General features: G+C 33.4%; 2 protein-coding genes across 7 annotated transcripts; both read right to left on the bottom strand.

The window, feature by feature from the left end:
- Positions 1-797: 797 nt before the first annotated feature.
- On the bottom strand, positions 798-21874 carry LOC126707696 (organic cation/carnitine transporter 7-like). Of its 5 annotated transcripts, none has more exons than XM_050407553.1 (6): positions 21505-21874; positions 20347-20615; positions 19475-19566; positions 18851-18964; positions 1274-1669; positions 798-1158 (listed from the first exon to the last, which is right to left on the bottom strand). In XM_050407553.1, exons 3-6 carry the CDS (start codon positions 19476-19478, stop codon positions 944-946), a joined length of 729 nt encoding a protein of 242 aa, XP_050263510.1. In that variant the 5' UTR covers positions 19479-19566; positions 20347-20615; positions 21505-21874; the 3' UTR covers positions 798-943. The 5 variants fall into 5 exon arrangements, with proteins under 5 accessions (XP_050263510.1, XP_050263508.1, XP_050263509.1 ...); XM_050407551.1 differs by having other exon boundaries at positions 800-1158; positions 18851-18968; XM_050407552.1 differs by lacking the exons at positions 798-1158; positions 1274-1669; positions 20347-20615; positions 21505-21874 and adding exons at positions 17175-18338; positions 18455-18757 and having other exon boundaries at positions 18851-18968; positions 19475-19917.
- On the bottom strand, positions 10379-13098 carry LOC126707695 (spermidine hydroxycinnamoyl transferase-like). 2 transcript variants are annotated; one of them, XM_050407547.1, is made up of 2 exons: positions 12963-13098; positions 10379-12412 (listed from the first exon to the last, which is right to left on the bottom strand). In XM_050407547.1, the coding sequence occupies exon 2, from the start codon at positions 12143-12145 to the stop codon at positions 10754-10756; it is 1392 nt and encodes a 463-aa protein (XP_050263504.1). In that variant the 5' UTR covers positions 12146-12412; positions 12963-13098; the 3' UTR covers positions 10379-10753. The 2 variants fall into 2 exon arrangements, with proteins under 2 accessions (XP_050263504.1, XP_050263503.1); XM_050407546.1 differs by having other exon boundaries at positions 10379-12387.
- Positions 21875-23584: the final 1710 nt, after the last annotated feature.

The following is a 23584-nucleotide window of genomic DNA, read 5'->3' as shown; positions in this document are numbered from 1 at the left end:
TCCAACTGCTACTAAGGGACATACCATTCCACCAATTCTTCCCGTAGAACTTGCAATTCCGGTCCCAGTTGTCCTCATAGAAGTTGGGTATATCTTCAACCAAAAAAAAAAAAAGGAAACTAATAATTTAGTAAATATGAATTCAATAATAGCTTTCTACATGATTAGTACTGTAGAGATGCTGGGGGAAGAAAGCTGAGTAATTTAACTATTAACGTCATAAGTAATGGCATAGTCCTCTTTTAATACTTTATAGAGATAGAACAGATCATGAAGGTGCAGCTTCAGATCTTTCTCAGAACTGGAAACATAGATTAACCCCCTCAACAGGATTCCTAAACCAGAGAATATAAATAAATAAAATACAATTTTGAAAGATTGATCTTCTTCAGTCAACTATATATAGTTCACTTTTGACTTTATTAGTGTTCCAAACCCCATGTAACTAACATATTCCCGAAGGATAGCAAACACCACATAAATGGTACTGAAGAGAGGATTAAGACACTGGACAAGTTCAAAGCCCAACTGAAGAAACATTTTCTACAAATAAGCAAAAAAAAAAAAAAAAAAACACTCTCTATGCCACTTTATTATAATCAATGCATAAGATGATTGCACCTTTATCCTTACTAGATCTTGTAACAAACCACATACAACAAAAGAGAAGGTGGCAAACACTATTGGGGATATTTCCAGTTCTGCTGGCTGCTCATCTTCACAAGTAGATAACCCTCACAGTTGAAGCAGATTACAATAATGAATGCAGGATGAAAAAAAAAAAAAAAAAAAAAAAAAAAGATAATATTTTGCAAGACTTGGAAATTTCTATCTGGATGTGTTTGTCTCATTTCCCTATGTTTAAGATATATCTTTCCATGTCAATTTCATTAAATATCTTGACTATTAATCAAGTCCAAAACAAAAACTCTTTCAAAAGGAATCATGGAAGATACCTCGGGCCATATATATAGGCAACTGTGATGGATCCCATGGAACACATGCGAGCTCCAAACAATAATCCTGTTGTTAAAACTGCAGACTGATGGAAGACCAGTGGCAGAAGGAATATACAAACTAGGGTGAGCATAATAATGAAGGAAAGCTTGCGGCCAACTCTATCCACAATTATTGCTGATAGCAGAAGTCCAGGAAGCTCTGGAAAATAACATTGTGTTATACCTCATCAATAATTAGATTAGAAAAATCTGAAATAGTTATTGATAAAATTTTGAAGTTATCTAGAAGAAATTAGATACCAGACATAGAGTACCTGCCAAACTTGTAATAAATACATCTATGTAGAGGCTAGCATCCTGGAGATTTTTTGGATGAAACCTGGTTGAGCCACATTTGCTTTCCCCACTACTTAGCTCAGACGTCAGCAATATAATACCATAATATGAGAATACATTTCCAAAATAGAACATCCATAGGAGAAGGGTTGTTCGAGTTAAGTTTGGTGAGAAAATCATACAAACTGTTGACAGGAAATTTTTTACTACCTCAGTATTCTTTCTAGTTGATGAGAGTAAAAGAACTTCTTCTGTTGGAGCAAATTCTTCATCTTTTCTGTCTGTTTTAGTAGAAACAAGAAGGCCAGAAGGCAGCTTTTGTTGATTGAGTTGAGCCATTTTCTCCAGAATACGAAGTGCATCAGTAGTATTACCTTTCATACACAGATACCTTGGAGACTCTGGTGCAAGACTATAAAAGACAAGTACAACAAATGCTGGTAAAGAAGAGAATATGCCAGTAGCCACCTCCAATTTAATGTTGACATGACTATCTACAATAAAATGACATAATAATTAAGCTGCATATATTCCTGGTGTCTTTATATCCTTGTCACCGGTATGTTAATCCTAAATTGTCTCAAGACCACACAATAAGAGTTCTAACAATCAAAAGAAGCAGTGAAGCTTATATATATATATATATATACACACACATAACCTGAAGCTTATATCAACTGAGTTTTTTTCCACATGACAATCAAATAATCAATTAGAGAAGTCATTTAGTTTCCTTCAATTTATTGGAGAAACTGTTCTTTTCAATAATTGCAATACTTTGTGTATCAATTTATAAACTACCATTTGTCCCAAAAGTTTAAGCTGACGGGAAATGATAAATTTAATCAGTTAACAATAATTCTAACACTCTCCTCACATGTAAGCTCATATGCCCTCAAGTAGTGGGGCCCACATGGAATTTTTAATTTTGATTGGGAGGTAGTGAGGAGGCATGGTTTGAAGTCAAGACTACCAGCACTAAACCTAATGTCATGATTAACTACCATCTGTTCCAGAAGCTTAAGCTAATAGGAAAATAGTGAATTTAATCACTTAACAATTATTCTGACATCTACTTATTGGCTTATGGGATATATCCCATCTGCTTAACTTCTTAAGAATGGCTCATCACAAATTTTGTAAATGAAAAAAGAAAAATACATCCAGTTAATTAAATCAATTCAATGCGAATGAGAAACAATATCAACCCATTCCAGTGTGCTTGCCACATCATCAGAACAAAAGCAAAACGCTTTCCCTTCTTTGTGTTTTCAATCTCCCCCTAATAGTCATGAAGCCTATCTCAAATTTAATTGATTATATCCAAGACAAAAGGATGTGGATTCTGCTTAAGGTACAAGTGTACATGCATCTTATCCCTGTGTGATTCAAGAAGATCATCCCAATGATGAATGAATCTTGTTTCTCATTTCCTTCACAAACTTCTGACAGAATGAAGTATATTTACTTCATTTGAGATTATCTGTATGAAGAGTATAATCTAAACATTGGCATATATAAGAGAGATTTACTAGGAAAAAAATGTATGAAGTACAAAAGAACTTGGAGATCATACATTGCATATTCTCAGTCAAACAGACTTCTATGCAGTTACGGTAAAGATTTATTTTCAACGACATTGAGGAACTTTGGTACATGGAGATAGTGGACACTAGACCTTGGCAGCTGATATATATATATATATATATATATATAGAACAGAAAGATGAATGAAGTAAAAAAGCAGGTGATATATACCACTATTAGTGGCTGCAGAGAATAAAAGTTATGCAATTTCAGAAACTTTTCTGGTTCAAAGAGGTGCCTGATTAGGCCCCTTAAAAGTCCCTGCAACTAAAGCAGTTCATAGTAATGAGTGAAAGTCATTTTATTAAAAAGTTTTTTTTTTTTATTTATTTATTTATTTTTTTTAAGTTCAAGAATTATATCACAACATATTATACATAAGTTATGTCTTTGATTAAGTATATATATCTAGAATACTGAAGTTTGGGATCCCCAAAGCTCATCCCTCAAATCTCTTTTTGCTACTTCAGTTTTAAAAGGAGAAAAGTAGATGAAGCCTTATAGATGTATGACCCAACCCCACCCCAAAAGGAGTTCATTCCTTCAGTCTCAACTTTTAGAATATCACACCTTCAATTCTCATTTCTTTGATTTAAACAATTGTTCTGATTTCAAGTGAAGTAAAAAAATCCTCAAAGAGGGGAACCTCATATTATCAATGCAGCATTGAAGACAGAAACTATGATCAAATCAAGAAAGGAAGAAAGTCAATATCGGAGAAGGAAATAAAATATATAAAGATAGGAGTAAGTGAGAGTTAACTTGAATTATAACTGAACATGTTAGGAAATAAAACATACCCAAGCAAGTGAAGCCTCAAAAATTGTTCCAAATGTCCAGAAAGTTGAGAAGACCGCCATCCATTTGCCTCTATTGTCAGCAGGAACAAACTATAGAAACCAGGACGCAAATACAGACCCACTACCCAAGCCAACACCAACCAAAAAAAGAAATATAAAAAATAATATGTAGTTTGGGGAGAAGGTACTTAAAAACCCAGCTCCACTAGTAAGCATAGCTGTGCCAAGAAAACCCCTTCTGAAAAGAAAATTGAAGGGAGTATTAAATAAACAGAAGGTTGAGCAAAGTCATCACAAGGATAGCAAAATGTCAAAAGTATTTAACAATAAGTCTTTTTGAGGAATAAAGTTTGGCATGCCAAGTGCCAAAATTTTCTTATACTAGCACTAGAGTTCTTTTTTTGGATAACATAGGGAACCTTTCTAAAACACCTCTAGCCAGTAAAACCTACACTAAATGTCATTACTCTCCCAGAACAAAGCTTTGATAGCAAAAAAAAGAGAAAAATCAAAGCAGCTAATTTTAACATTTAGCTTGAATAGATTTCCATTTTAAATAGTTGGAATATGTGACAAGTTTATCCCCAAAATTCATTGAAAGTATGGTTCATCACATGGGGAAAAAATAAAGTTCTCTTGAGGTTATGCACGTATGATCAACTGCCAGAATTAAATTAATCAAAGTAGATCATTTGTTGTTAGCATAATTAGTTTTCATATTCTTGATAAGTCATGAATTGATTCATACATATCGTACTCATAACATTGTATATGCCTTAATTAGTATTGAGACAAGATAAAAAAAATGGAAAGGGATTGTCTTGCTTCCTTCCATAATTGTCTCATACAAGGCCCCATGAATATGCTCCAACTAGCATGCCAGCAAAAACAAAGGTCGATAATAGGCTCTCTTCGCTTCAGGAAAGTCCCCACTTAGACTTAACTTCTGGTCCTACAAAAGAGATAAGCATAAGCTCTGCTGCTTCAGCAAACCAACCAAATCCTGCATAAGCAAGCACAAGAGCCTGCAACTTTCCAAACCCCACAGCAGCAAGTGCTTCATCCACTGTGTACACAAAGCTCAGGTCTTCCATCTAGGTAATCAAATAAAAAAAATAAATAATCATGATTGTCATATCTCGTGTATATACATTGAGGTATGATTAGAATGCATAGAACATTTAGAGGGTTTAAATTCTTCTTCCACTCTATCCTGTCCTGCTTAGCAGCTCATTGTGCATAACCAACACCAACTTTGGAAAAGCAACAAATTCAGCATCACCATAGATAGTGTTGAAGAGAAACAAGCAGTTCATAGCATTATGCTAAGTCAAAATGACTTGTCTTAATGGAGGTTCCCGGTCTATTTACAATTTTCAGTGATGGCTCTAAAAAAGTTGCTGCTTTTTAAGATGAAGCAACTTTCTTACTTCCACTGATTCAGTTTCTTGTGTTTCATTAATTCTTAACATTTCATTTCCATTCTAAGAAAGCTGCTAAAGGTCAGTTTGGATTGTGAGAGGTTTGGTCAGCATATTAGGTTTGAGGTTGAAGTGGGGAGCAAGTTCAGTTTTGGCATGATTGCTGGTGTGAGGACAAATCTCTTAGAGTGGCTTTCCCGGTCTTGTATGAAAATTCCACGGATCGGGAAGCCTCAGTGGAGTCTTTGTTGGTGAGACAAGCTGTTGGCTAATGCAACATAAACAGTATTATCTTTCCCAATGACAATTAAATTCAATATAGCCATGGGTTTGAATTTAATAGGGGAACTATACCTAAGTTTTGCCCTACCATGTTTAGTTTATAGAATTCCTCTTGAGATTGTTGATAAATTACTAATTGTCAGAAAAGCTTGAGCTATTGGAAAATGGTGCATTTAATTATGTAATCACCAATTATAATTTTCAAAGACCAACAGACACTTCTTCATACTTTCCTAATAACAAAACTATGATTCATAAATATTTCTCCTTCTATCAATCTTAGTCTCAAATTAAACTTTACAAAAAAGAAAAGGTCGAAAAAGTATTCCAATATAGACATTAAACATGTAATGATGAAATACCTTTGAGAGCTGGAATTTTTATGAAGGTTTCTTTGAGCTTGTCACCACCACATACACCAAATAGCATATGGTCATATGTTTATCAGCAGTGAACTGATATGTGAAATAGTGCATAACTGCATATGAAAATAGGCTAGTTGTATCAGCCCAAAATGGCCAAGTACCATCTTTGGCGGAAATATTTGATGATCTATCATTGTTAGCGAAATAATTAGGAACTCGAGTTCCATGAAAAATAGCCACCAATTTTTTATGTATCTCGAGTTTCATAAAAAATAACACGGCAAACTCAAGTTTCACAAACTCGAGTTCTAAAAGAGTGATACATACATAAATTTTCAAAATAGTGGTAGATCGCCAAATTTTTAGGCCAACAATGGTAGTTGGCCATTTTGGCCAGTTGTATCATACGTTTTGTCAAGAATTGAAGACTAAGGGTCTGTTTGGTTGGAGGAGTGGAAAAGTGGGAGAATGAAAAATTAGTGAAAGAATGGAAAAATAGGAGGATAGAAAAGATTTGGTTTTTCCTCATGTGTGTTTGGTTGGAGGGGTGGAAAAGTAAGAGAGTGGAAAAGTGAGAAAGTGGAAAACTCTTTTGTTTGGTTAGAGAGAAAAAGGAGAGGATAAAAAATATAGTTTATATAAATTGACTATTATACCCTTGTTACATAATATGTAAGAAATAGATTTATTTGTACTCATTAAATAATATAAAATTTACCAACAATTATATTTTTCAATGAGAAGTGTTATGTCCACAACATTTTTCGTAATACTTTCATAACAAATTTATGTGGAAAGTTGTTACTAGTTCTAATTTGAACATATAAGTGAAATTATTTTTTTATTCACCAATATTAACTAATAACAATCTGTTACTTAAAATTTATTGTAAAAATATTGTAGTAACATTTCTTAAATAGGATATTTTATTTTTTATATTATTTATCTTTTCTCTCTTTTCATTTTATCCATACGTTTTTTTTTTCCTACGCTATCTCCTCCACACACGTTCCTATCTCTATCCCCACCCCCTTCTTTTTCTTTTTCTCCCTCATTCAAGTCTCAAGAACGTTCCAGGCTTCCAGCACTCTCATTCTCTCTTTTTTCCCTTCAATTCGCTCTTTTTGTTTTGTTTTGTTTTTTTTTTTTTTTTTTACTTGATTCCAGAACAGTCATCCCTAACGCAGTCCAGATGGGTCATCTTCGTCCCAAAGCAATTGGCCCAGCCAGAGCCGTCGCTCATCTTCGTCCCCAACGCAATCCAAATGGGTCAAATGACTTCTGTTTTCTGTCTTTTTTTTTTTGTTTTTTTTGTTTTTATTGTTATGATTTGATTAATTTTAAAATTGTGTTTTTGAGTTTGTATTCTGATAATCTGATTATGCTTGAGTTTAGAGATGTTTGAGAGAAAGATTGTTGTGTTTGTAGCCGTTGTGTTTGTAGCTATGAGGGCATTTCTGTAAAAGTGTTGTGAGAGCACTTTTCTCTCCACAATTTTCCTCCCGATTTGGGAGGATGAAAATTGTGGGCTCGGGAGAGAAAATTTTTTCCTGAGTTTTCCATCCTCAGCATTTTCCTTCTTTTGCCAAACAATGAAAAACAGTGTTTTACACCATATTTTCCTCCCTCTGTTTTCCATCCTCTCTATTTTCACCCCAACCAAACATAGTGTAATAGATGAGCTGCAGAAAAGGACACAAGAGATCATACCATGATTACTAGAGAAATAAGAATTCTTGAAGTGAGTGATGATAGAGTCACAGCCAGAGCAGATGGTAGTGCTGTGTTTGGTCAGAGGAATATAATACAAAAAAGATTAGTATTCTTAGAGCATTCCCATTAAGGATGCTAAAAGGGGTATATGCTAAATTTTAGCATCAAAACACCAAAAAAGCAACTCCATGACCATCAAAGCTTTCAAATGGGGCATACTGCTACAGTGAGCTTGTTTTAAGAGCATTCTTATCAAGGATTCTAAATTTTTTAGCATTTAGTACTTCAAAAACCTACTTTATTTATTATACATCCCACTTTAAAATACAATTCAGGCTATAGTGAGATGTTTGATGTATCTTAAAGTGAGATGGTATAATAAATAAAGTAGGTTTTTGAAGTGCTAAATGCTAAAAATTTTAGAATCCCTAATAAGAATGCTCTAAGGCTCATCTTTTATTCGGCATGTAGTATAAGCAAGTTGATGACTTGACTTGACGTAAAACAATATATATATATATATATATATGCTTTTGCTATTTGCAAATTTTTTTGGGTCTTCAACCTTTTATGAAATCCATTTTTACAGTTGATTCTGGAAGCTAAATAAAATGAAATACAAATGGACTGTAGTCATTTGATATAAAAGAATAAATTGGTGCCCAAAAATAAAAATTCATTATTATATGAAATTTTTTCGCCAAGTGGTTATATGATTTTTTATAATTATTATTTATTGTTTAACTTTGATAATATTAATGAAATATTTTCTTTTAATTAAAGTTCGATTTTAATTGATCCATTTACAATCTGGACTTGACAAACTCACAAAAGTGAAAGTAGGGGTGGTAATTTGTGTTGATAGAACTATAAATACACCCATTTTGTAACTAATTAGTGGCACATGAAAAATTGTATATTCAAGCCACTCAAGAGTTAGAATGTCATTTGGACCGTTCGATGAACACAAATCTATATATATCTAAAAGTTGAAGCGTAGCATTCATTGTTGCTACGTTCCTATTGAGCCATATCAGCGGCCATATCATTTGCCCCCATTTCTCTTCACTATTTCCAACCATAACTTCCCTTTTACCTTTTCAATTCTCCACTACTCTCAACCTTAATGTCACTTCTCATCTATCTCTTCCTCTTCCTTTTATTTTGACTCTTCTTATTTTCTTTCTATTACTATATATATATATGACATTCTTTCTCACATTTTATACATATTTTCTCACATGAAAAAGGTTATTACTCCCTCTCTCTCACGTTTTTATTTTTGTGTGAATTTTTTATTTTTGGTATCTCTACTTTAGATTGATGTATTTATGTGTTCTTTAGAATTTTACTTTGGATTGCAATTTGGTTTTGTATTTTTAAGTTATTATCTTTTTTCTTTTTCTTTTTTGTGATTGTTAAATTTTATTCTATTGCATATAAATATAGTTTACAAGAATATAATGTTATTCTATTATATATCATGGCTTGGATAATTTGGTGTTTGACTTATGACTATATATATATATATATATATTATTTTGATGCTTCTTTTTCTCATTTTATTTTCTATTTCTCTTTTGAAAAAGGTAATTTCTCTCTCTCTCTCTCTCTCTCTCTCTCTCTCTCTCTCTCTCTCTATATATATATATATATAATATTTATTCTTTTTTGCAACATTACTTTAGGTTGATGAATCATTGTATTTTTATATAATATTATTGGTTAATAGTGTGTTTGATTTTTATAAAGTTTTTTGCCACAAGTCTTCTCTCTCCCTCTTTTAGCTTTTGTTTGATTTTTTTTTTTTTTTTGACATAATACTTAGTTATTTTGGAAGTGAAATTTTGAATTTATATCAAAATACAATGTTCGCTATGTATTTGAATGTCTCTATCAACTATTAAAATTAAACCTCCCAAGATGAATATGTATAGACAATATTTTTATTTTTATTTATTATTTAGTTATAACATCAAAATTAAAGTAAATGAATATGTAAAGTTAAAACTGCCTAATATGAATTTGTAAAGCCATTATATTCATATATTTAATATTGTCAAAAAATTAAAAGTAAAATATAAATAATAACAAGAATAATGATGTGGTCAATGATGTAACAAATGAGAACGCTTAACAGGAGCGTAGCAACAAAAATACGATATGAAAATCCATTTAAAGACAATTAAATCTTAATAAATAAAATTGTATGCATTAAAAAAAAAAAAATTAGATCATGTTCTCTTTATGTTGTTATACAAATTATTTTCTTTCATTTCGATAGGTGAAGTGTTCAATTTTAGACATAAAGTCTACTTTTTTCCTACATATTATTTTAAATATTAAATTTGTAATATGGTATAGTCTTCTAGAAATGTCTAAGAAATATGCAGTTCCAATCTCATGCATCTATATTAGTAAACAAAATTCAATCGATAGTTTGAAACTACTCCTATGATGAGAAAAATTATAATTATAATAATCTCTTTTTAAGACAATGAAAATTTTGAATTATATATTTAAAACTCAAACAGTTTAGTTGTATTGGAAAAATAAGTCCAAATAATAAAATTATGATATATTTTTTGAGATAGATAAATGAAAAATAATTTTAGAAATTGTTTGAGTTTTTGGGTGAACAAATTATTTTCCTCAAAATTTAGAGAACAAATTATATATTATACCATGACTAAAATAAAATTATCTATTTTCACGCATCGCGTGAGTTTGAGACTAGTTTGTAATAAATTCTATAGAATATAGCTAGGTGTTAAGAGTTAAAGACTTCCAAAATACGAACATTATTCTTGCTTGTATAACGCTATAAGTAAATATTTTTAAATATCAAATGACAAAGTATATCAACTTACATAAATAGCAGAACTAAATCTTGAATCATCAACTGGCCTCCAAAAGAGAGAAATTTTGGTTTAAATTTGCTTGCCATTATTTTGCACATCAACTTACATAAATAGCAGAACTACAAAGATAGGATGTGTCTCATCCAGCTACTTCTAAATTAAAGGAACCATTCATATCTAATAATTTAAAATAGCAATAGATTAACAACTAGTGTTAAATCTTCTGCTACCATTTCTTCCTAAAAGATGGGAAGCATTATTGACAAATCCTATCAACTAATCAACTGCTACCAATCCTTGCGAAATAACTAAGAACTAGTCCAGCACATCCAACTCCACTTCATCAGCTTTTATCCTTTGTTGAGTCCAAGCACTCATGCAACTTTGCACATCCACAGCTGGTCCTGTGTTGTCCTGAGATATTTCGGTTCATATAGCAAGATCCTCATAGAAGAATTTCTTGAAAGAATCCATATGTTGTGTTTGTAAACGAAATGCTATGATGAGAGATCCATCATTAAGGGGACTTGGCAAAATAAATGATTTACCATCCATATTTAACAACCCTGGACCCACGTATGTAGGCTTTCCCCATCCAAAATCTGTGTCATAGACTGGTAGATTCATCCAGCTACCAAGAGAAAGGTTAGGATTCCCTAAGAAAGGTGCTTCTGTACCGAGTCCTCGAATGTGAAAGCTGTTCCTCAGACCACCAACATGTTTCTGACTTGCTATAAAATCAAGATTAGACATTATATACTCATCTGTCACTGTCTCAATGGCTTCCCTTAGTTTTCCAGCAGAATAACCCAGTGGCTTGGACAAGAGGTCGCCGTAGAGACATGTTGATGTCACTGTAGCACAAATTGCGTTTCCAAAATATTGTTGAGGGAGAGGTGGATTTAACCGGTTGCGAACGTCAACTAAAATGCGAACCCTTGTAGGTTGATTGTCATGATCAGCTACACGACGTACCTTACAAGCACACCTCCACATGTGGCCAGAAATAGCCTCGTATCTAGAATATGGCCTTATTGTTGACACCCCATTTTCTTGATATGGGGTTTCATTATTGGCTCTGTTCTTTAGTCCCTCAACTTGCTCTCTAGTAAGTTTTAATAAGGTCACACTAGTTTCCTTCTTTTGCTCTTCCTTGGCATCCAAGCTCCCGATCACGAGTGGTGACTTTGTGGTGTACGTTATGTGATCAAAGCGCAGCTTCATAAGCCGTTTACTTGATCTCAACACAGTTCGATCAAGAAATGGTATCTCATTGTCCTCCAAATCGCATCCTCGAGCCAACTTTGCCCATGAGTTGATGAAGTTAGTTGCAGATAGTCCATCAGCCATGGTATGAGATACGGCTGTTCCAACACAAATGCCACCACAGCTAAATCTTGTCAATTGTGCCAGGAACAAAGGCCACTCCTCAATTGGAGTAGTATAATCAATCTTGGGGACAAGATCTTCGACTACACCAGTTGGTGCAAAATCACCAAGTTCATCCAATTTTGCGTCAGCATAAGCTTCCGATATTTGCACTCCCATTACATTGCAATCAAGTTCTAGCCGGCCGCCTTCTATCCAGCGTAGCCGGCCAGCAAGGAGGTAGAAGTGAACCAATGCACGACTTAAGGCATTTTTCATCTTCTCAAATGAAAATGGGATGTTGTTGTTGTTGTTGTTGGATTTGTAAATGTGTATGGCTGGTGCATGAGTCCACTGCGCTACTTGATCACTCTCAGATAACTGCAATAGGCCACTTGGAGTAGGCTCGCTTGGAATGACTATGGAATTAGACTTGATGCTGATGCTCATCATTTTGTTCTACAGATTAAGGCAATAATTCCCTAACTTCGCTTAAAAACTTCTTTTGGAAACCCTTCACCTTGCCATAAAAACTGCCTTGTTCATGATTCAGTTCTCCAAAATACAGGATTTTTAGGCTTCATTTCCATGTCGGCATACAATGACAGATTGTTCACTAACTCTGGCCACATACTCCCGAGAATTCAGTCAAGATGGTAGTGCAGTTTTCCTTTTAAGTATTCAAAACCATCTACCTGAGAAAAAAAAATTGAGAATAAGCTGCAGCAAACATTAACAGAAAAATCCAGACAATAAAAACACTTAAAAACCCATTTGAATCTTAAAAAGTCATTACAAAGCGAAGGGCACAACTACACAACAAAGCAATAGAAATATCAAACTTCATGGTGAACTTTTAGTCATGCTTACTGTCATCAATCTAGTCTGACATTATTATTATTATTATTATTATTTTTTTTTTTTATCATCAATCCTAGTTTGACATTCTCACCAACAGATCTGGAACATCTAGAAAGCATATCTTATGACTAATTTAGCTTGTAAAAATTGTAATTTTGTTAGTAGCAAGCATATCTTTTGACTGATCTGAAATTTCAGCAAGTTTAAGTTTATTGATTTGAAATTAAACAAGATCATTTTAAGCCTTATGCATTGTATTATTTACAACCCTCATTCTACTTGCTTCTTAAAAATACTACTCCACCAAGTCTATAAGTTCTCTTTGAATTTTCTAAACTAGTAGGATAAATAAGGAAGTAATTATTTAAATTATAAAAATAAAAATAAAAAGTGGCGAGAAGACATATACCTGAATCTTATTATTCTCAGAGTTCTTCTTGCTCCAGCAGCTACATTTGCGGCAGCGTATGTGTCGGTGGGAGAAGAGTTAAAGGAGATGAGATTTGATTTTGTGGCCTGAAACTAACTATTGTGTTTGTTTGTTTGGTTTTTTTTTTTTTTTTGAAAGGACCATTGTGTTTGAGTATTGAGGATTTAATTAAGCTATGACCGTTAGGTAGCGTCAATAAAATGATGACGTGGGTGGCATATGTACATATAGAGTAATGTTGTGGACACATAAAAATGGTCAATTTTGTGCCCCAACTTGCCATGTGACGAGTTTTGATTGGTGGATGTGTGATGGTGGATTATATGGAGACACACTTCTACCACTCATAACTCGCCACGTGGCAAGTTGTGGCACAAAATTATGCATTTTTACATGTCCATGAGATTACTTGTACATATATTGGACTTTGAGGCAATCTTTTGGAAACCCCTTGCCGTAAAAACTAGTTTTGGTCATGTATGTATTAATTAATTAATAAAGCCTCCACCTCCCTACCCTATAACTAAAAAGTAAAGTAAAAACTGGTTTGGTCAAGTAATCTTTTGGAAATCCGTCACCCTCGTGTAACACATAGAAGGTTAATTGATTGGTGAGTACCCCCTTTTTTTTTTTGGTTAATGTGTAATAGGCTATGGGCCTTAGGCTCACTTTATTTATTTTATATAGCACACATATTTGTACTGCACACTCTGCCTCTTACTCATGTATATTTTATTGTAATTTTGCAAAAATTGTTGAAACTCAATTTTCCAAATGCATCAAAAATTTTTGATCTGACAATGCTCTTGAATATATTTAACATGCTTTTCAAGCTATTTTGCATTCCTATGACACTATTCATCACCTAACTTGTCTAAATACTTCTTAGCAAAATGGTAGAGCTGAATGAAAACTTTGTCATATTTTTGACACTGTTCATGCTCTTCTTTTCTTTGCCAAAGTTCCTGCTCCTTTTTGGGGCGAGACCGCTTTTCATGTTGTTCATGCTATTAATCGCATTCATAACACAGTCGTCCAAAATCAAACCCCATATGAGCACCTTTTTGGATCATTTCCTGACTATCACCACTTACGCTTCTTCAGCTCTACCTGTTTCATTCTATTTCGACATGAGCACAATAAACTTGAGCCTCGATCTAGGCTTTGTTGTTTTCTTGGTTATGGCGAAACTCAAAAGGGGTATCAGTGTTATGATCTTGTCTTTTATCGTCTTTATGTCTTCCGAAATGTTGTCTTTTGGGAACAATGCTCCTTTGTTGAGCTCTCTCACTTCAGTGCCTCCCTGACTACCTCCTTTGTCTTAGAAGTTTTTCCAAATGAGCCACATATTCCTTCTATAATTGCTCTTGATTCTCCTATAGACTTCTTTGTCTAACCACCAAATATTTTTTATGCCCAGTATGTGGTTAAATGATTAAATTTATCATATCCTAATAGTTTAAGCTTTTGAAAGTTAGAACAATCGGTAATTTAACATGATATCAGAATAAGAGATCTTGAATTTGATCCTTATTTCTTCCACTCTACCTCTCATTTAAATTCTCACATGTTAGGCCTCACCTATTAAAAGATAGTTTCAGTCCACACGTGAGAAAGAGTATTAAAAATATATGGTTAAATAATTAAATTTATTATATCCCAATAACTTAAACTTTTGGGATAATCGGTAATTCAACATTTTTTTTTGGATGAATGAAATTTGGATTTATCAAAACCATACATTATTACATATTGTGCAAAAGAATCGCTTATTGTGTTATTGAATATTGACTATGTTGGAAAAACTTCTACTAAGTTTTGATTAGTTTAACTGGTAAAATATCTTGTCAACGAAAAAGAGATGTGGTTCAAACTCGGTCTACAGCAAAAACTAATTGGTATCTTGACTTAATGATAAAGAGCAATAATCATGAAGCAAATGTCATAAGTTGAAATTCTATTATATCTATAAAAAAAATACACAATAGGGTAACATTAGAAAAGATTGGCAGTTCCCCTAAAAAAAAAAAAAAAAAAAAGAAAAGAAGAAGAAAAAGTTTGGGAGCAAACTGATATTACCCCTAGTATAAGGGGCTAAAGTGTATTTTTGCTCCTTTTTGTTTTTTACTTTTGGAAGACAACTAATATTATTAGCCAAAATCGACGAAAAGTACAGAATAAAGGTGGGGAGGGACATCCTCCATCCATACAGACAAACCTCTGGCATGTCTAGCATGTCTAGTCAGGTTATGAGCAACCTTATTACCACTCCTAAAAGGATGAGAAAAAGAAATACACTCGTTGGTGTTTAAGGTGGATTTAGCCAAAGAAATGATGTGACCGAATGAAGAGAGAGAATCTTCTGTAGCCATAAAGGTTTTGATCACCACATCCGAATCTCCTTCAAGGATGAAAGGTCTGATGCCAAGCTCCTGAGCAAATGAAATCGCCCTAGCAGCAGCCATAGCTTCGACGATATCGGAAGAGAAAGGAAGTGGGGCTTGTTCTGAGAGGGAAGCCATGATATTCCCTTGCCAGTTTCGGATTACTACACCCAGCCCTGCCTTGCCCAACTCAGGAAATGTGGCCCCCATCAAAATTAACTTTGAAACAGTCCATGGGAGGTGGAGACCACTGAGCTTGAGCTTGTACTTGTCCAACGACACCTTGCAGCAATGGGAGCGAAATATTGTGCAGTTTGAAGTCAGACAAGGCTTGTGAAGCTCGTGGGACCATCCTATTGTAGGATTATATACTTTTTAATATAAAACAACTTATTACTTCATTGAGTTTTTTCATTGAATTATTTTACTTGGTGATTGAGTTTTGGATTAAGTGGTTTTGGAATATTAATGTGTGATTAAATGGTAAATTCTCATATTGAATTATAATAATGAATGTGAATGGTTATTATAACATTGTTAGATCCAAATTTATTGGTTTAAACTTTTAAGTTAAGTGGTGTTTTGAACATGCTATATGAAATTTTTACAAAGTTACTCCTCAACGTGTCAATGCAAACTTTTGATAACTAATAGACTTTCTTTCTACTAAGAAAACCCAAACCTAGTCAAAGTATGAATTTGAAACAATTTCTACAAATGATTTCATTGCCCATTTCTCATTTGACAAAACTCTCAAGAATCCAATGACAATTGATGGTTCCAGCAGCGATGGTTTTAATGAGCGAGAGAGAGATATGGGGTGAAAGGTAAAACGTGGGGCTGGGGAAAATAAAATATAAATTTTTAAATTTTTAGAAAATTTATGTTTTTCTTCCTAAGATAAGGATGGGTTCAAGGCAATAGATCAATACTCGCATCTGCCCCCGATTCAGGTTGGGCAAATCCCACCCCTGCTGATCCCTTAGTTGAAAGGGTTATATATCTCACTCACCTTGTGTGGGCCTCATTCATCTGTAGGACCCACATAATGTGAGCGAGATGCTACATGTAACTGAAACACCACATACCAGCTCCCCTTAGTGATGGCCATCCCTAAGATTCAAAGTCCCATTTACCACCCCACAGGATGGAAGTAAGTCACATGTGAGAACAAAACAAGAACCACAACCTGCACAACCATCTAATTGACTACTCATTCACTATTCCATGTAGTGCCAGAGAGCAGAGACCAGGGCTCCTATGTTTTGGGTTATGGTCTCATTTGTGAAACAGAATTTTTCTTGCAACGAATTCTCTTGAAAAGGCATCTTGGCTTGCCTTCAATATGTTCCACAAATCAAAGGTTTCAACTGTTAGTAAGAGCATTGTATTGTTTTTAATTGCTTCCGGATTTGGAGTTTTCTTTCCAGTTTGTAGATCAGTTGTTTAATAGTTCAAAATACATTGGAGATACTTTAAAAGTTGTGTTTCTGCAATTCATGACTTATGTCTTGAACCATTCATGCATATGCCTGTAGTTATTCAAAAATAGGAATCATCACGATAGGGGTAGCATCGTACCAGTGCTAATGTGTAATGGCATTCTTATGTGAAAGCAACGGGGGCCAAAAAATCAAAGACAATTTGAGGCATGATAAAGCAGCTAATCATATTTTTTTTAGTCCTATATGAAAAATTATTACTGCTCAGAAAAATGCCATGTAATGCAGCTTAAAAGACTTGAGAGAAAAATGAGACATTTGAAGGGACAGAGAGAACTTAGAGAGCTTACCGCACAGGATGACACTTACATTTCAGCTTAACTGATTTTATTAGAACAATAATTACACATACATTATGAATAAATAATACTATTTGGGGGAGTGATTATTGCAGTAAACTGAGGTGTAATAAGAAAAAAAAACATGTGAAGCTTCTTGTTATTCTTCTTCTTTTCATTTGTCACACATTGGTGTAAGGGTATAATCTAATCACCAACTAATAGTGCTTCTTTTGACTTTGATACAACTACAGTGTCAATTAATTCCTGTCCCTTGGTTTCATATGGGAAGAGAAAAGCACAGATGGCTGAGAGAACAATGACAACCTCAAATAGAATAATGGCAGCTGTTTGATGGTAACTAGTCACCAATCCAACTGCTACTAAGGGGCATATCATTCCACCAATTCTTCCCACAGCACCTGCAACTCCGATCCCAGTTGTCCTCACAGAAGTTGAGTATATCTTCAAAAATAAAGAAAAAATGAGTACTAATAACTTAGTCAATTTGAATTCAATAATAGCTTTCTACATGATTAGTACTGTCGAGAAGCTGGTTGAAGAAAAATGAGTAATTTAACTTTATAAGTAATGGCATCAACCTCTTTAAATACTTAATATAGATACTACAGATCATGAAGGGCAGCTGGAGATCCTCCTTGGAATTGGAAACATAGATTAAACCCTTCAACAGGATCACTAAACCAGAGAATATATTAAAACACATTTGAAAAATTGATCTCCTACAGTCAACTAAAAATAGTTTACAGTTGACTTGTTTAGTGTTCCAAACGCCATGTAACCAATCTATTCCCAGACCGCCTAAATGGTTCTGGAGAGAGGATGAAGATGCTGGACAAGTACAAAGTCCAACTGAAGAAACATTTTCTTTGGTTGACGCAAAATACACACACACACACATTTTCTTTGCCCCTTTACTAGGCAGAGAGAATCAATGCATAAAATACTTGCACTTTTATACTGACTAGATCTTGTAACAAACTACATAACAAAAGAGAAGGTGGAAGACACTATTGGGGATATTTCCAGCTGTGCTGGCTGCTCATCTTCATAGGTAAATAAACCTCAGTGGCAGAAGGAATATACAAGCTAGGGTAAGAATAATAATGAAGGATAGCTTGCGGCCAATTCTATCCACAAGTATCGCTGATAGCAGAAGTCCAGGAAGCTCTGGAAAATAACATTGAGTTATACCTTATCAATAATTATATTAGAAGGAATCTGAAATAGTTATGGATAAAATTTCAAAGTTGTCTAGAAGAAAGTAGAAACCAGACTTAGAGTACCTGCCAAACTAGTGATAAATACATCTATGTAGAGGCTAGCATCCTGGAGATTTTCTGGATGCCACATGGTTGAGCCACATTTGCTTTCCGAACTACTTAGCTCAGACGTCAGCAAAATAATACCATAATATGAGAATACATTTCCAAAATAAAACGTCCATAGGAGAAGGGTTGCTCGAGTTAAGTTTGATGAGAAAAGCATAAATACTGGTGACAGGCAATTTTTATTTTCCTCAGTATTCTTTCTAGTTGATGAGAGTAAAGGGACATCTTCCTTTGGAGCAAATTCTTCATCTTGTCTGTCTGTTATAGTAGAAACAAGAAGGCCAGAAGGCAGCTTTTTTTTATTTAGTTGAGCTATTTTCTCCATAATACAATGTGCATCAGTAGTATTACCTTTCACACACAGATACCTTGGAGATTCTGGAGCAAGACTATAAAAGAGAAGCAGAACAAATGATGGTAAAGAAGAGAATGCCAGTAACCACCTCCAACTCAATCTTGACATGACTATCTACAATAAAAATGACATAATTAAGCTGCATATTCTCCCGGTGTCTTTATATTCTGGCCAACAGTATTTCAATCATAAATTGTCACAAGACCGCAAGATAAGAGTTTGAAGTCATTTAGTTTCCTTCAATTTATTGGTGAAACCGTGCTTTTCAACAATTGCAATACTTTGTATATCCATTTATAAACTATCACTTGTCCCAAAAGCTTACACTGATAGGAAATAATAAATTTAATCACTTAATCATTATTCTAATTAGTAGTGCCCACAAGGAATTTTTAATTGGGAGGTAGAGAGGAGGCATAGTTTGAAATCATGACTACCTGCACTAGTATCATAATATCAACCATCTGTTCCAAAAATTTAAGCTGATAGGGAATGGTGAATTTAATCACCTACCAATTATTCTAACATTTACTTATTGGGTTATGGGATAACCCATCTGAATAACTCCTTACAAATGGTTCATCACAAATTTTTTAAAAGAGAAAAGATGAAAAACATACCCATGCAAGTGCAGCCTCAAAAATTGTTCCAAATGTCCAGAAAGATGAAAAGACAACCATCCATTTGCCTCTATTGTCAGCAGGAACAAATTCTAGAAACCAGCATGCGAATACAGAACCACTACCCAGGCCAATGCCAACCAAAAAACGAAAAATCAAAAATAATATATAGTTTGGGGAGAAGGTACTTAAAAACCCAGCTCCACTAGTTAGCATAGCTGTGCCAAGAAAACCCCTCTTGAAAAGGAAAAGTGAAGAACATAAGGCTAAACTCATACAAGGATAGCAAAATGTCAAGAGTCTTTAACGATGAGTCTTTTTGAAGAATAAAGTTTGGCATACCCAGCGTCAAAATTTTCCTTATACTGGCACTAGAATTCATTATAATTCACAACTTCACAAATAATAAATATCAGTACTTTCCCAAAACAAAGCTCTGATAGCCCCACCCCCCCCCCCCCCCCCCCCCAAAAAAAAGAAAAGAAAAGGCAGCTAATTTTAACATTTAGCTTGAATAGATTTCCATTTTAAACAGTTGTAAATGTGACAAATGTATCCCCAAATTTCATTGAAAGTTGGGTTCATCATATGGGGAAAAAAATAAAGTTCTCTTAAGGAAGTTTTTGATTCATCAACCATTCTAAACAGTAATTCAAAATTTTGAAAGATACAAAAAAGAATAAGCAAAAAGACCAATTGCACTTATTCTTTCAATTGAATTATGCACATATGATCAACTGCCAGAATTAATTGGATCACTTGTCGTTAACATAATAAGTTATCATGTTCTTGATAAGCCATGAATTGATTCACATATATCGTACTCATAACATTGAATATGCCTAAATTAATACTGAAAGAGAAAGGCCTGCCTTCTTCCATAGTTGTCTGATACAACGCCTCATGCATATGCTCCAACTAGCATGCCAGCAAAAACAACGGTCGATAATAGGCTCTCTTCGCTTGAGGAAAGTCCCCACTCAGACTTAACTTCTGATCCTACAAAAGAGATAAGCATCATCTCTGTTGCTTCAGCAAACCAACCCAGTCCTGCATAAACAAGCACAAGAGCCTGGAACTTTCCAAATCCCATAGCAGCAAGTGCTTCATCCACTGTGTACACCAGGCTCTGGTCTTCCATCTAGGGAAACAAATACAGAAGAAACTAATCATGATTGTCATATTTTGTATATATGCATTGAGATATGTTTAGAATGCATAGAACATTTAGAGGGCTTGAAGTCCTCTCCCTATGGAAAACCAACACCACCTTTGGAAAAGCAACAACTTCAGCATCACCATAGATAGTTTTAAAGAAAAACAAGCAGTTCATAGCATTATGCTAAGTCAAAATGACTTGTCTTAATGGAGGTTCCCGATCTACTTACATTTTACAGCAATGGCTTTAAATAAGTTACATCTATTTAAGATGAAGCAGCTTTCCCACTTTCACTAATTCTGTTTCTAGTGTTTCAGTAATTCTTAACATTTTGTTTCCATAATTTCTGTGAAAGCTGATAAAGGTCAGTTTGGATTGTGGAAAATATAATTTCCAAGTAGGGCATAAGTTAGGTAAAGTGCCTTAAATATTGTACCTTAGGTTCAACAGTTAAATTCAAACATATGACTGCCATGTTTTATCTTTCTTCTTTCCCAATAATAATTAAATTCAAAGCAACCATGTGTTTGAATTTGATTGGAACCTAAGTTACAGCACCTAAAGAACTGTGTCTAAATTTTGTCCTTCCAAGAATAATTTTTAGAATTCTTTTGATATTGTTGATAAATTACTGATTGTTCAAAAAGTTTACTCTATTAGTAAATTGTAAATTTAATCATTTATTAATCATTATTCTAACAATTGTAATATTGAAAGACCTACAGACACTTCTTCATACAATCCTACTAACTATACTATGATCCATAAATATTTCTCTATCAATCTCGGTATCAAAATTAAACTGAAAAAAATAAATAAATAAATGACAAAGTAAACAATTATAAACATTAAACATGGAGTGTTGAAATACCTTTGAGAGCCCGAATGTTTTTTGGAGGTTTCCTTGAGATATTCACCAAATAGCAAAGCAATTGAGCATTCACAGAACAACACTGAGTTCCGTAAAAGCTCCATCAAAGAAGCAAGAACCTGAACTATTTCATGAAAAGTAGGAAGCGAACATGCAACATGGAAAAGAAGAGGAGAACCAACAGTGTCATGTTAAGGGAGATGGATATAAATGGTCATATGTTTGTCAGCACCGAACTGAAATGTGAAATTGTGCATAACTAGCTGCATATAACATAGTATGAGAGAACACAGAAGTATTCGTGTCATACTTCATAGTTCCTGCCAATAATTGAAGCCAGGGTAGGTAGTTTGGTGGAATGTTTGGTCAAAAGAAATACGTACAAAGAGAAAAAGAAAAAAAGAAAAAAAAAAAATCATTCAACAATCTACCCTTTAAATACTAATAACTACTTTCTCAAAAAAAAAAAAAAAAATACTAATAACTATCTTAAATATTTATAATCCACTTGATAATATAAAATGGACAAAGTTTAGCTACAAAATTAGTTGTAGCTTTAGGCTACAAACTTACTTAATATCTTTTTATTGGATGTGAATTTTGACAAATCCACCATTGGATTACATCTTCTTCTTATATCTTCCATGTTTGCAAAATTTCAAGAAAATTAAAGATCAATAGCTATGTCATCAATAAATTTTTTAAATTGCAAGTTTTTGTAATTTAAAATTATGCAAAAAATATAAGCTTATAGATCATATAGTAAATGATATCCGATTGACACAAAATTTAACATGTGTATTAAGGGCGTAAAGAACATGCAATTCAACGGTTAGATTTTCAAAATATGTTGTAGTATTTATTTTATTGAGTGAGTTTGTAGCCTTAAATTACAATCAATTTTGTAGCTAAACTTTGTCCATATAAAATTTACAAAAAAAATAAAAAGTGAAAAAAAAAAATTTACCCAGTACTTGATTTCTTGAAAATAAAATACTATACAGAAAGAAAAAGCAAAAAAAAAAAAAGATAAAGATAAATTATTCCACAGTCCATACTCTAAATACTAATAACTATATTAAATATTTATAATCCACTTAATAATATAAAATTTACAAAAGAAAAAAAAAAATCCCAGTACTTTATTTCTTGAAAGTAAAGTACTATACAAAAACGAAAAGAAGAAAAGAAAATCACTCCACAGTCCACACTCTAATGGCCTGTTTGAAAGTTTAAAAAAGGAGGGAGAGTAGAGTAGAGGGAGGGAGAGTAATTCAATTACCTTGTTTGAAAGTTTTTTAAGGAATGAGGAGGAGGAGTTTGGAGGGGTTTGGAGGGGTTTCAACCACCTCTAACTCCTCATTTTTAATTCCTCAAAATTGGAGAGATTTGGAGGGAGAGTAGAGTAAATAAATTATTGACTAGATAAATTTCCCAATTTGCCATTTCTAAATTAATAATAGACCAATGTTGTAAGTCCATTTTCAAATAGGAGTAAATTTGTCTATTTTAATCATTTCCTCTCCTCTCCAACCTAATTTTTAAAACATCCAAACAAAGGAAATGACTAATTACTCCATTCCCCCTTACTAATTTTAAAAACATCCAAATAAGGTGGAGGTGAATCATTCTCCTCTACTCTCCTCCCCACTACTCTCCTGCCCTCTACTCCCCTTTACTCCCCTCCCTCTCTAAACTTCCAAACAGACCATAAATACTAATTACTATTTTAAATATTTATAATCCACTTAATAATATAAAATTTACAAAAGAAAAAAAGTGAAAAAAAAATTATCCAGTACTTGATTTCTTGAAAATAAAGTACCATACAAAAAGAAAAAGAAAAAAAGACAAAAGAAAAATCATTCCATAGTCCACACTTTTTAATCCACTTAATAATATAAAATTTACAAAAGAAAAAAAAAGTAAAAAAAACAATTTATCCAGTACTTGATTTCTTCAAAGTAAAGTATCATACAAAAAGAAAAAAAAAAGAAAAGATAAAGATAAATCAATCTATAGTCTTGAAAGTAAAGTACCATACAAAAAGAAAAAAGATGAAAAAAAAAATAAAGATAAA

The sequence above is a fragment of the Quercus robur genome, chromosome 11 (genome assembly GCF_932294415.1).
Source record: "Quercus robur chromosome 11, dhQueRobu3.1, whole genome shotgun sequence".
Classification (NCBI taxonomy): domain Eukaryota; kingdom Viridiplantae; phylum Streptophyta; class Magnoliopsida; order Fagales; family Fagaceae; genus Quercus; species Quercus robur.
The sequence above is the reverse complement of the archived record's forward strand: the minus strand, read 5'-3'. Positions and strand labels throughout refer to the sequence as shown.